A 15056-nucleotide genomic window follows, 5' to 3' on the forward strand; every position below is an offset into this window, starting at 1 on the left:
GAAAAAGTTGCGTACCGCTGCAATAAGGGTTGCCGGACTTAATTCGAGTTGGAGGACTTTTTATCCAAATTTTTCCCAACCAGAACCGTTGAATACTTTGTCCCGCGAAACCCTTAGCAATGCCTTGGGAAAATGGAAGCAACGAGTTCCATGACGGTGGGCTTTCGGGAATTTCCGTGGCTTGAATAAAGAGGGAGAGTCAAGTGACGTTTCAGAAACGATTGCGGGACTTTTAATTGTTTTTATATGAAATATATTTTCTCTTGTATCTCTGATGGGGGAGGGGGGGGGTGGTTCGAGTTGAAGTTAGTTTCGGAATTTATTAAGGCTTAATACACTTTTGCGAAATAAAGAGGGAGTAAAGTATGAACACAAAATTTTATCCCTCTTTGCTTATCGATCTACGATTTACGTGATGGGGGTGGAAGGAATACTAAACCCTTCAATAATACCACGGACTCCATTCATATCAGGGCTGGAACTAGAAGGGCGCAACTTCCACGAGCGAGAAACTTTGAGGAAAAAATGAGGACACCGTAATAAAATGATCGGATTGAGCAGCGGTGGGGCGGCAAAATGTTTGGACCCTTTCACAAAAATCTTAATTACGGCATGTGCGTCATACCCTAAAATATTTGGTGAATATCGCATTATAAGGCACAATTGTAGTACCAGTAAGAGATTATAGATTCAATGTGTAATGCCAATTTAAATGTTATGTGAGGGGGAATAAAAGAGAGAAATATAACCGGTTTTGTTTTTAGAAATTAGTTTTGATTTCTTTTTTTTTTCCGTGTCGTTCGTTCATTTATCTCTGAAACTTTTTGAGGTGATATTTCAAGGAAAACGCGTATTTTCCGAAAGATATTTTATTTTTCCTTCTTATTTAACGAGTTTTTACATTGTAATAGGGTTTTTGCGGATGAGAGATAACGTAGTAGGACATTTTGTGGCTTTTGCTTTCAAGCGAAATTTAACTGTCTTTTTATATGCAACTTGATCTACGCCAATATTATCACCTTAGGAGAGTGCGGAACACTTCATTGATTTGAAAACGTATCGCCAAACACTCAAGTGCACATCGCAGGTCACTTACGTGATCTGCAAATATGCCGTGGATCACTTAGATGACCTAAAAATTTGTGGCGGGCCACTTAAGTGATCTGGAATTGTGCCGCGGGTTAAAATAAAGGATGTGAAACTTCACCAAGGACCCCACTTAAATCCTCTGAAACTGTGCCGCGAATTACTTGATTGATCTATAAATATGTCGCAGGTCACTTGAGATTTTCTAAGATCCCTTTTTGACTTAGAAATACCTGATTACACCAATTTGCATTCTTAGTCTCGAAAATTGTAACCAGATCCTTTTCTACACTCGAGACCCCAGGATCCGTGCAATTGATATGGCAATGACGCAGATGTGCCGCGGGGTCACCTAAGTGATATGGAACTGTGGCACGCGGGTTCTTCAAAGTGACATGGAAACGTGCCACTCAAGTGATTTGTAAATATGCCGCTTAGTTCATTTTCACAAAATTAGATTTGAGGTCGTGGGCCGTAATCCGAAGGCAACATTTTGACTGTGGTCCATGGGGTGACGTATATGGTCAACGGCATAGCCAGTCAGAGAGGGGGACTCAGATTACTTTTACGAAATTCAATCCGCCAAGTCCGAGAACTTCGTCAATTGTACGGTAAAAACACATGTCAATTAATCACTTATTTATCTCAACCGAAAGCTATTGTGTACTCACCACGTCCATGAGGAGCGGAGGCTGTCGGACGTCGTCCTGACTGCTGTTGGTGGTCGTCGCGTGCAGATGATGATGATGATGGTGGTGCCTGTCGTCCTGCTGTTGTTCGTCGGCAGGTAACCGAGAAGTCATCGTCATCCTGTTGGACGGCAGGACGAGGTTCGGCGGAGATGACCCGGCGACGGGAGTCGTCGTTGTCGCGTGGTGTCCACCACCGCTGCCGCCTTCGGTCGTCACGCCGCCGGCAAGGGTGGTCGTCGTCATTGCTGGTAATGGTGCTCCTGCGCCGGTGCTCCGATGATGATCGTCGGCCCCTGCGGAGGACAAGACAGTGTGAATCGCCGATTCGTAAACAATCCGATTATTCTTTTTTCTTTCTTTCTACTACTACTACTACTACTACAGGGCGCTGCTGCTCGCGAGTTTTCTTCGCTGGCACACACAACTCACACGCACTCACTCTCTCGCAGGCTCTTCCTCTCTCTCTCTCTCTCGCTCACTTCGGCTACGACCCTCGTACGATGAAAGGTGGTAGGGGGGAGGGGCCTACGACAGTTGAAGGTTGGTACGGGACAGTCGCGCCGAGGCCACGCCTTTTCTCCGGGGTTTCGCCCTCTCGCGTGACAACTCGGCCGTGACGTCACGGCGAGGACTTCACGACGTCACTTGAAATGGGTGGCACCCAACAGGTGAGTCAAAAGTCGTAGAAGATTGATCCTTTTCTTCTTCTCCCGACCGATCCTTCCACTCCACTCCAAGCCCAACCCTGTATTCAATCCACGTGAAATAAATGGGGGGGGGGGTGGTATGGAAATGTATCGCTTATTTGATTGACGGAATAGAAATTAATCTCGAGCGCAGAATCTCCGCAATGGGAACGAAGACATGTTACTCTACTCGAGAAGTTTAATATAAAAGAGGAAACTTGTGAATCTCTCGATAACATAGAGACAAATTAAGGTTAAAAAACCTCTGGATGACAGACACGCATGGGACAGAGAAGTTTGTCCGCTGTCAGGGAGTGTCCGCCAGACCGTTCGAGACTTTTACTCACAAAAGTGATATTCAAGGAGGCGTCCGCCCAATTCACAATGATGTGCTAAATAATTTTTGATTAATTAATTTTCTCCTATTTTCTGTATTTATTTCTTTGTCGGTCCGCAAATTATTTCTAGAATTTAGTTTTTTAGTTACTCAAATATACACTTTGCCAGACGGTAAATTATTTCTTCCTGGTCCGCAAATTAGTCCAACTTACTTACTGTATTTATTTCTTTGTCGGTCCGCAAATTACTTCTATAATTTATTTCTTGTCCCCTCACAAATTATTTTTCCCTCTTTCTGGAAATTATTCATCTCATATATTTTTTGCCGATTCGCAAATTATCACTAATTATTTTTCCCCTAGTCAGTAAATTACTTCTCGAATTTGCACATTGCAAACCCTCACGTTCATTTTTTTCAGGTCAGCAAACTATTTTTCCTATTCATCGTATTTTAACGTGTATATGAAAACCCTTTTTTTGCCAGAAATTGGGTAATACAAATATGGTTTCCTATGCGTGCTTTTAGTGCTTTCTCAGCCTACGTTTTTCTTTTGATATTAACAGAAAACTCAATTCCTTTCCAAACTCAAATCTTCGTAACTTCCAACGCCGCATGTCACGAGATGTTGACGTAGCTGCTTGCGATGCATGAGGTGAGAGTGATGAGGAATTTAGCAGTTTCAGTGATGAATAAATAATATTTTCTTTATACGGGATGTCCTGTACAGGTCCTAATGCAGCTTTTATCTCATCAATCTACGTCCGCTGTAGAGGTACAGTGATATAGTTGCAATTTAAAAAAATGCTCAAAAATTACCCTGTACCAGTTTTGAGGGTGAAAATAGTGTGTAATAAAATAAAAAAATCTAAATTTTTATACGATCCCCCTGTCCTCTAACTTCGAATTAGAAAGTTGTTGCCCTGTCTCCCCTGAGGCAAAAGAAAATCAAGTTTTCAAGTGCAATATTCGTTACGATATTCGAATCCGAAAAATTGGAGGAAAGTTGGCAAAAGACAGCATAAATGAGGAGTTAGTTTTTGCCGTTAGTTTAGTCCGTTAGTTTTTGCTGTTCTTTCATTACTTTTCTCCGGTTTTGAATTCAATATTGCATTTACAAAATTAAAATAATAATAATAATTAAGATAATAATATTGAAAAATATTGCACTTAGGAATTTTTTTCAATTTTTGCCTCAGGAGAGACAGTGCAACAATTTTCTAATTGGAAGTTAAATGACAGGGGAACCATATAGTTTTAGATTTTTTATTTTTATTTTCTGACACTGTATTTTCACTCTCAAAATTGTTAGAATGCAATTTGTGAACGCCTTTTGAGCAATTTTTATATTGGAATCATACCTCTGCGATGGTAGGTTAATGATATGAAGGCCGCATTTGCACTTACAGGACACCCTGTATATCTTGAAATAGTTATAATATAATATATAATTCAGTTTTAGAGCCGATCCGCATATTGATTCTCACATTTTCGCAAGTCAGTGAAATTGTTCAAACACTTTCATCGGTCCGCAGTTGTAAAAAATTTGAAGAACACTGCGTTACGGGATCATTGCCTATCTGACGAGAATAAAATAAAAGTTAGATAAAACCAATGAAAATTATCAGATCATTTAAGTAATTTAATTATTAAATAACGCGCCCAGATATAATAATAATAATAATAATTAATACTTCATCAATTGATAAGAAAAATTATTAGAAGGGAAAGTATACGGAATGAGCAAGGTTGGAAATCCATCTACGAACTGATCAATCTCAGTAGGTAAGGCTTGCCTGAGATAATTGATAATTATATCTATGATTATTATTTTGTGTGTGTGTAGCAGTTTTACCTGTTCATTGAGAAAAAGAAAAGAAATTGCACAGAAACATGTATGGATAGTCGACATGAAAAATAAGAAAAAAACATGATATTAATCTCTACATACATATAGGCACACAGTTATATGTAGTAATCGTTCATTCTCATAACAAATGATTTTTGAGGAAGTAATAGCATCCATACCTTTCGGGCTATGCATTATATACGTAACCACATATATAATGTAGGCTAAAAATCTCCATCAGAAATTTGATATAGTTAACACACATGTTTCTTAGTATGAGTTTCGCATGTTTCTAGGTTGAAGTTTAATTTTCACGTGATTAACATTTTCTTGTAAGTTATCCCCACAAACGAATATTTGTCAGAAAATGCGAACTAAATGTTCTGAATCGTCTTTGAATGGTAATTATTACAATAATTTGGTAGTAAAATTTGTTTAGCTAACATCTGTGTACTACAGTTGTATATATTCTACGGTAGGTATTGTTATCAGTAAATTTCTTTAAATAGTGTTTTACAAAAACAAATTGCATTGTGATAGCTCCTCCTTGTGAAGCCTCCAAACGCTTTCCCCCCCCCCTCCCCAAGGACGTAATTAACGTGATAGATAGGCTGAGAAATACGGTATGTTAAAAAAATAGGTTTGATGAAGTATTCAACTATACATTCAGAAAGCTACAGTCTCTAGAGTATTTCGTTCATTTAATAAATACGAATTTAAAAAGCATATGTGTGGATTATATTCTTAGAATTTAGACGAGTATGACGAGATATTATATAATTCCCCCACAAACGAATGTCGAAAATCACTGAGAGGGGAATGAAATACGAGAGCAGATTGTTTGTCGTGATTTTTAGATTTTAAAAATAAAATGAGTGAGAAAGCAGTCAAAATATAATAATAATGATTTTGAATGATCGAAGGAGATTCACATAGAAGAATGTATGTGCACATAGTCACATCGTTCCGAACTTTCTGAGGGTTTCAAACTTTAGAAACATCATACTTCTGTATATGACTTTATGCAGTCAAAAAAAAATTATAGTGAAGCGTTTTCAAATGACTTCATTTTAAACTATTAATTTTCTAAATAAAAATTGTGAATAATTTGATGATCATGTACCTACATGATATTTAGACTACTCAGGACCATAGCGTGCCTTCTCGGGACTCCGGGGCAAACTTTTTCTTGAAGCCCCCCCCCTGAAAGGGTTATTATTATGCAAAATAAGTGTACAATTTTTGTGGGGCCCTAGGGCAGTGCCCCAGCTTAGTTATGGGCCTGAAGCCGTACTAATACTTCATAAAGCGTTAGTATATTGAATTCGGCATAATATAGGTGAAACGGATGCCGCAAATTTATCGAAACCTGCCGAAAATGCGCTAAAAGAAGGAAAAGAATTTTTAAGATACTTTTTAGAAAAAATAATGAAATAAATTTAAAAAAAAGAAAAGAAAAGTTACGTGAAAGTCGCTTTTTGCTAAATCTCACTCACTCACTTCAAGAACTGTGTCGGAGATATCTTTCCTTATTATATCTCTTCGACGGACGTTCGATGAGATAAAGGCCGCATCAGTTTATGTTGGAATTGAAAATGTCTGCTACGTTTCGGAACTTTATATGTTAGAGAAATACGTACACCGTGGGAAAAATCGGGAAAGTAAAAAGATAATCGTGGGGAAAAAAAAGATATTAATCTGTCTTCGTTTAATGTATTAATAAAATACATTATTTCGCGTAGTGCTCCCATAATAATGCATTGCGTATCGCATCTATGCTGTAGTAGGCCTATTGTCAGAGTTTTAAGTTGTGTGCCGTGAGACGAGGAAAGTCGCTTTCAGAGAATTTAAGAAGAACGGGAAGAAACTAAAGTCGGAGAGATACAACTGAAACATGAAATTTTATAGTAAAAATTAACAAGAAACTATTATTCGAAAAAATTAGAAACATTTTCGGTGTGTACAGCAATAGCGAAATCATGTTATGATTCAATTCGAAAAAAGTTTTTCCGTCGGAGAGACCAAACATATCTTATCAATTGCACATAATATTTTAGACCTACACAGACAAGAATCTTTTCTACACCCCCGAAAAACAACCATGAATAATTATTTGATTAATTTCATATTAAATTGTAACTTTTCTTGGATTTTTTTCAATAAAACCAATTGAGTGAGTTTAATCATCATAAACGTTGAAAAGCCACGTGAAGCTTCTCTGACAAAATATTATTTTACTTAACTCATGAATTCGTTCCCGCTCAGTCGCTTCCCTAATATGATGGGTTGATTTAGTGATCTCTGTTGATGGTTATTTAAATTTCTTTTTAATTTTCCTCTTTTTATAGAGCATATTTTCATTGATACCTGAATAGTTCAAGGAAGAAAATATCCATAAATATCGCATCAACTCACCAAAATGAAGAAGTCCACTCCAAGGAAAATACATCCAGTCTGAAAGTAAGTGTTTTAAAGCCCATTTTGCAACATTGGAAATGTTGCTTCGAATAAAAATCTCACGGTGACCATCGTATACACAACTCTATGTATTCGCAATCCCTCTGGAAAACTACATTTACTATCACCAATCAAAAAAAAAAATCGAAAATAAGTGAGAAAAGTTTCAAGGCAGTCTCGTGAATCAAGCGAGTGTCAGTTTTCATTCGAAAAAAAAAGTTGAGAATTCCATTTCTAAATTTGAATGGAGCCGGAGAAGTTGCACATTGATGTTATTTCATTATCACCACACGTAATAAGAAGAGCACGTGCTAATTTTTTTTCCTCCCCCGAAACGCATTGAGAGAGTGTATGTGTAAAGCTGTGGCCGTCGAACTACTCTTTACTTACACTACTGTAATTTTTCCATGTTTCTCTATTTTTTCCTGTCCCCTCTTTTCTGAGTCTAGAAGCATTTAGCTCGATTCACCGCACAATAATAACCAAAAGCACGCAGATTCGACACCAGCGCCATCGAGCGGGATCCGGGTAAATGTCTCTCCTCGCTTCTTGGTTGCCAGTTTTTTTTCATATTTGGCGAGAACTTTATTATTCGCCAAATAAAAGTTGTTGCACCCATTACTCACGCAACGCTATGGAAAAAGTCTAGGTACTGTAATTCTCACGAGGAATTAATTCTACATGTTTCTCACGAAAGAAGGAAAAAACCATACTTTTCTAACTGGTTGGTCGCCATTTTCCGAACTTTATTCAATTCTTATTTAAAATAAAGGCATAAATTCTCATTCTTCTATTCATTGATGTTTACATTTCTTTAAATCAAAATGATCATTAAAATTTTTAAATTAAATTTTAAAATTTTTAAATTAAATTTTAAAATTTTAAAATTTTAATTACCCCTTAAAAATTACGTTTCCGGATATACTATTATTCATTTTCATGAGTTAGGAAGCGGCTGTTTCTGTGATAAATCGTTTTATACATAGGATAATATAATACGTACGCATGTCGATAATGAATTGTGAGTGGCATTATTTTGCATCTTATCAACCCAAGTTATATCTGCATATTTATAATTTTTCGTTTGGTCTCACAGTAACTTATTAGGGCTGGGAGTCGATTAAAATCTTTAACTGGTTAGATAGAAAATTAATCGATTAATAGAATTTTAGTCGAACATTTTACGCAACTATATAATGTTAATCGTTTCATGCATCCATTCCCCTTAGCTGTAGACAAATATAGGAATATATTAAGAAATTGAAGGTGCCCGCGTATGAAGTAATTTAATATGCATAACATATTTGTCGAATCCTGGAATTTCTTCGCTTGGATGTTGTTGTGGTTTTATTATTATTATTATTTGAAATCGGTTATTTTTTAGGTAAGTCACTGATTTTAAATATAAATACAATGGCCACAACAGGCAAAATGGCCAAACGAGGTGGCTGAAAAAAGATGCCCATAAAAATATGGATGTCAAATATATAACCAAAATACAACAACCCAATATAAAAGTATATATCACGAAAGGAAAAAAAAACCGAATAAAATTGTTACTGAATATTGAACATTGAAGGACCTGATAAGGAATCACAGCCTTCACCAAGGTCAAATTCTCGGATAAACTTTGGTTCAGGTGAACATTGAAGAACCGGACATACCCCGCTTCCCATTTCAAGGAGATATAGAAGCGTTGCCGAAAGATGGGTGCATCCGGAATTTTATTAAATGAGTATATGTATATATATATCTATATAAATTTGTATAACAAGTTGTTGTACAGGAGTATAATCAACGAAATAATTATGATGAATCGTGGTCTAGGAATTGAAGTCTAAATTGATATTGTAGTGTACTTGGGGCACGTCTGGACTCGATAACCAAAGTTCCGTTGGCGGTGGTCCATGCGCGTGCGTTGAATGTCACAAGTTGTAGTCGTGTAGGCCGTACAACGACAAATCGATGTCGTGTTTGTGTCATACGGAGTCCTGGTCCAAGTCAGCCAATGTTCGGACACCCCGACGTTTTAGCTGGTTCTAGGCGCACATTTCTGTTTCATAAGTATCCTACATCTTAATTATCCTGGGAAAATACAAGAATTTCATCATTCCCGAAGCTTCATCGGCTGGCTAGCTTGATGAATAATTAATACTAAATAATGCACGGCCCATAAAAAATATCATGGTTGTTTTATTCTAAGTATGTATAGATTCTCGATTTATCCTAATATAGCTATCGTATTTCTTTTTAAACGTATCAAATGTGTTAGAATTCGCAACCCCCCTCCCCCGTTCCTGTAGGTAAGCTATTAAATTTATTAGCATTTCTACTAGAGGAAAAACCCCCCTGCAGCATCACAACATGGAACTGTCCCTTACTAATCGATACTGGTGTCCTCTTGTCAAAGCAGATTATTGACGATATATTAATAACACTCATGTATATATGAGTATCTTGTACGATGGAGGGGCGGCGAAGTTATGTTTAACCAAGGACAAAAATGATCCTGACTCTCTCTCACTTACAGCCCTGTACTGAAATATGTTACCGTTATCATGTTCGAACTTTTTTTGTAGAAATGAGCGAAATAATGGGGGGGGGGGGTTGCGTAAATCTAGTTAACTCTAGTGGGCCAATATCATTTTGACTTAATTAACTTCTTAACCGATGAATCTAACGTTATGATACGGAAAATATGAATTTGACGTCCCGAATACACATACAGATACAGGGCCCCCCTCTAGGCTTGGGTTTTAAAACACTCTCCTCAGCCAAAACTTTTAGTCAGCCCATATATTGATTTTTTTGGTAAATTTATGTAACAAAAAATTAAAAAAAGTAAAGACTATGGGCCTATATATAGCCTTGAGAGCTTCTCCTTAGTGGAGGCCATGCATACAAATATTATAGAATTCCATTTTTTCACCTAAGCTACAAAGACAACCTTCACCCATTCGTTGGGTGGGTGGGTGGGGGGGGGGAAGCTTATCAAACACGCATACACTCGGTTTTCTAGTAAATTTATAGTGCAAAAAGAATATGCATCTAATGGGCTAGAGCCTTTTTAGTTGTCCCCTTGTAGTTGCATACTTGCAGGTATTCTATAGAGCAGTGTTTCTCCACCGCTGGGCCGCGGCCCCGTACCCACCTCTGACATTAGTCACACCGGGCCGTGAGTGATTCAGTATTGTTTTGCTCCATTTGTTGCTCATTAGCCGGGTATGTATGGCCGGGCCTTCCACGCGCAAAGAAGAAATCAACTAGGCCGCGGGCTTCCAAAGGTTAGAAACCACTGTTCCAGAGGACCACAAAATTGTTTTCGCATCAAGCCATGTAGTAACCGAACCCGGCAGTAACATTGTTACAGTAAACTGCAGTAAACATTGTTACAGTTGAACCCCGATTCAACGCCACCATTTATTTCGCAGAATTTTGGTGCTATGACGTGTTTGTCGTCATAACGAGTCGCGGTTTAACTAGTAAAGTTGTAAAGCCTAAAAATGGAACATTTGTTCATTGAAAACTTGTTGCGCTAAGCGGGTATGGCACGACATCGGGGAGCGCTATAACGGGGTTCGACTGTTCATTTATTACAAATTTAGTATATACCTACGCACATAGGCGTACGCAGAATTTTCTCAGGTGGGGGGGGGGGGTGTTTCAATTTTTTTTCTTCTCAAGGAGGGGTTTACGTTTTTTTCCTGCAAAATAACACCATAATCTCGGCTTGAGGAGGAGTTAGAACCCCAACCTTCCTCTTTGCGTACGCCAATGCCTAGGCATGATAACTAGGGATAAGTAATTTTTGCATTTACGAAATGGATGCGATAAATGCGAAATTCGCAATTTTTGACTAAAATAAATGCAAAAATTTTTGATCTTTTTACCCACTTTTCCGCAAAATCTTGATAATTTTCACTTTTTGAACCGAACATACAGGTAGGTAGTAATTTGACTCAGCACCTGAATTCTCGAACTTTGTGAGGCCTACAGTGACCTACTTTAATACTTCGTCTCGTAATTGAACTAGAAAAAATAATTCTATCGTTAGAGTTTAGTTCGTTTTTGTGAATGGATGCAAATATTTGGATGAATTTTTTTTTTCGTGGATGCATGAAATATCTTTGATTCGATCTTTTTTTGTGCGGATGAATGCGAAATTTTTCATTTGAAAAAATATTTTTGCATATAGATGCAAATTTTTGATTTGAACACATTTTCTTTGCGACAAAAAATCTTCCTACTTGTGAATGAATGCAATTGTTTTGCCAATTAATGCATATTTTTAATTTGAAATTTTTTTTACGGATGAATGCAAAATTGTATTTCAGAGAAATATTTTTGGGAATGTGTGTGTGTGAAGCAATTTTTTTTTTTTTTTTTTTTTTTGCGGATGAATGAATGGAAGATTTTCGATTTAAAAAAATATTTTTGGGAATGTGAATACGAAATTTTTGATTTGAATTTTTTTGTTTTTTTGCCGCAAAATTTCTGATAAAAAAACATTTCTGAATAAATGCAAAATTCTTTTCGGGAAAATTTTCAATGTTATACTTTTACGAAATTTCCGATTTGGATTTTTTTCTCTTTTTGTGTATTTGTAACGATAGCCGTGTTTGGCAAATTTAAAGTTTCTTATCGCCAAATATCTACTAGCGAAATTGCCAAGGATGGGGCCCAGCGTTCTGGGGAGGACACCGAAAGTTTTGTGGTGTGTGTGTGTTCTGTTGTATGCTTGCTCTCCTACCTGTCGCGTAAGAGCCAATAGATTCGCGACTTCAACTAAGCTTAACTCCGCCTTTTGGTGACATCAGATGACACTGAGTGGAAGATGGTGTCACGTGACAATTCGCGACATCGCATCCTATTGTCTTTGTGAGGATGGCTGGGCGCGGCTTCCGTCGATTGACATGGGCACTCGAATCATCCCTGTCCCGACCCATCTATTTCTAAGAAATTTAGCCTAGAAATTAATCGCGAAGAATTGAGCGATTATTTTTTCCGTCAATTTAATCAGGATTTCAGAACGTAAATGGAACTGAAAATTTTATTTTCCCATCGGAAGCAACTTGTGCGAGTCATTCTCAATGCTGACACGTTTGGATCTACGAGCTCGTACCCGTTCAGTATTTTCAGACAAATTCGAAAAATAATTTATAATTACAACAGCTCTTTCGTATATCATCAATGAAAAAAATTTAAGAATTTTGTTGCTACAAATTATAAAAATTTACATTCATCGTGTATGCAACGGTAAATATGGGAAATCTCTGCGATTCGAGGAGTGATCGGCAATTTTGCAAATTGGCCAAAGTTACGCGTTGGCCAAACTTTCCGTGAACTAGCCAGACTCCATGACATGGAGGAGGCCTATTATTCTGCTGATTATATGGATTTCAATATCAATGAATAAAATTTTATGTATGGATTAAGAGAGAGAGAGGGAAAGAGAGCACCCCACCCTATAAAGTTACAACCGCAACCAACGTTTTAATTTTTGGGTTTTTTTTTTTGTTCGCGTGCGTAAGTGGCCACTGAATTTAGCAGGTGTAGTCGCCACGGGCAAGAAGGGAAATTTCTTATTTTAACCTCTAATCTAAAGCAACGGTTCTCAACTGGGGCTCCGCGGCCGCTTGAGGGGGGAAAAAAACAGTAAAATTAAATAAAAATAATTATAAATATTTTCAATTAGTAAAAATAAATCAGTAACTTTGATGAATAATTTCGAAATGGGTCTACGGGGCTCCGCCACATAATTTTTTTACTAAAAAGGACTCAGCGATTCAAAAAAGGTTGAGAACCGCTGCTCTAAAGTACAATAATTATCTAGAACAGGAGAGTCTTCAAACTTTTAGACATTGATGGTCTAATTGAAAATTTTCAAGTAGGCTATACCTCAGGCCAAACTGCCGTTAATTGTAAGATGATATCTAGTTTCATAAGGACCTGATATAATTACAGCAGTGTCTTAAGGAGTGGGCCAAACCTTTCGAGTCAAACAGAAGCCTTCAGAATATTGAGGAGTTTTATTTATTATGAAACTACTTTTTCCATTAAATAAGAATTTTCATTAAATGTGAAATCATTCCTTTTATTGAAAATGAATTTTCATCACACAATTATGAAATTACTTCTTTTGCTAATTCTTGGAATAATATCTCTCTGTTTCAATAATTCTGAACATATTTCTTTCATTCAAGTATTTCATATCAGCATTTCCGTAATTGTGTATGATCTTCTGTCGGTAGGTCACGGCGAAAACCACCACATGTGGCCAGCGGACCATAGGCTACAGACCCCTAGAGAGATATCTGACGTTGTGATGTAACATGTTGTATTTGAGAGAAATTCACGATTTTCACTCGAAGAAGTATCAATCGTCTTTGTCAGAAACTTTCCTGACACAAGGGTACAACAGAAACGATGACGTGACCACAGAAATAGATTGCTACCGCAGGGAGTCCCACATAGAGGGGATAGCGCATCAACCTCTGGGTGAATTTAAAAAAAAGACTGCCGTTCTTAACCGGCAATTGTAGGTCCCGGTCTAATTAGCCCCCGTGTGCAGAAAATGACCGTGGTGCGACAAAAATTATCAAATTGTAAACATGTAGAGAAATGAAAAAAAAAAAAAACATTCTAAATATATTTCTACATTAACTTGAATAATAAATACCATTTGCTATTAGACAGACACCCCGTCATTTTTCTTTACATTGTGATATCATTACATGATACTTCCAACATATTATTTCAGAGATTATGTAATCTTCTTTTTTCTAATTTAATTTTACTATCAAGGAGAAAAAAATTCCATTTTATCCAAAACTCTTCTTAAACTTGTTACGTTAGAAAGATGGAAAGAGAGAGAATCTAATGGAATTCGTAAATAAACGGTGGTAGAGAAAAGAAAAGACACGACCATGTCTTAAGCCTTGGAGAAGAACCCGAGTAAAGAGATCAAGAAGTAGAGGGTCGGTTGACCGACAATTTTGATTTCCGTCCAATTTTTGATGGCTCCGAATTGAGCCAATCACTCCCAGGCCGTAGTTGGGTGCAAAAAAGCTGCCTCCTTTTCATCTTTCAGAAACCAATCAACTTTTATATATATATAATATTATTTTTTTAGCTTATATTCTCATATAAGCCGCTTTTTTTTTCTTTTCAGAATTCTTTTTTGCCCTGACTTTACCGACCAATCACATAGAGTGACAGCGTGAGGCAGGTTAGACAGGTTAAAAGCACTATGCTCAATGAGTTTGCCGTATGTGAGAGAAAGAGAGAGATTGCGATTTTTTCTATTTTCTTTGTTTCTTCTTATGTATTTTTTTCCCTCCAAATGTGCGATTCTTTCCGACGATATCGTCTCGGGAATAAGATATAATAAAAGAAAACAAAAAAGAGAATTCGTATCAGAGAAATGGAGCAAAAACTTCAAGCGATGTTTTTTGTGCTATTTATCGTTTTTCTTTTACCAGTTTTTTGGTCTTTTTTTTTTTCCATTGCGTATATGTGTGTAAAAAGTCATACAACTGCTATTTCTTGATGCTCTCGTTTCACTTTGCCCGGGATCAAGCACATCCGTCCAAATTGTCGGTAGCGTCCACGAGACGATCAAGATAAAAGAAAAAAAATATCATATATACGAGTACGAAAAGAGCAAAAGAAACGTAGGGTATATGGATTATATAAAGTAAAAAAAAAATGGACACGTGTTCCTTTTTTTTGTATGGTTCTCAAATTGATTTGAGGCTTGGAGAAAGATAATGGAAATGAAAGAATTGATGGCCAAACCAATGGAATTCGTCGTTCATTGCAATATTGTCTGAAACAATGATAATAATGATAATAATTTCTTCCAAATTATTGTTGAAATCGGTTATAGCCAAATTCTGCATAGCGATATTGTGTCGTTAAATCTGTGTGACGTTTTTTAAATAGTGCGT

At 37.0% G+C, this 15056-nt stretch overlaps 1 protein-coding gene across 1 annotated transcript in view; it reads right to left on the reverse strand.

Moving 5' to 3' along the window:
• The window catches only part of LOC149088405 (zinc finger protein basonuclin-2-like), a 175131-nt gene extending 167567 nt beyond the window's left edge, over positions 1 to 7564 (reverse strand). Inside the window, exons 1-2 of the mRNA XM_089247493.1 lie at positions 7066 to 7564; positions 1758 to 2071 (exon numbers count right to left, since the gene is read on the reverse strand). Coding sequence (XP_089103619.1) covers positions 1758 to 2071; positions 7066 to 7099 — 348 coding nt within the window. The 5' untranslated portion in view covers positions 7100 to 7564. The remainder of the gene's footprint in view (positions 1 to 1757; positions 2072 to 7065) is intronic.
• Positions 7565 to 15056: the final 7492 nt, after the last annotated feature.

Source organism: Pholcus phalangioides, unplaced genomic scaffold, assembly GCF_987345545.1.
Source record: "Pholcus phalangioides strain wild (caught in Gottingen) unplaced genomic scaffold, Ppha-v1.0 ptg000003l_1, whole genome shotgun sequence".
In the NCBI taxonomy this organism is placed as follows: Eukaryota; Metazoa; Arthropoda; class Arachnida; order Araneae; family Pholcidae; genus Pholcus; species Pholcus phalangioides.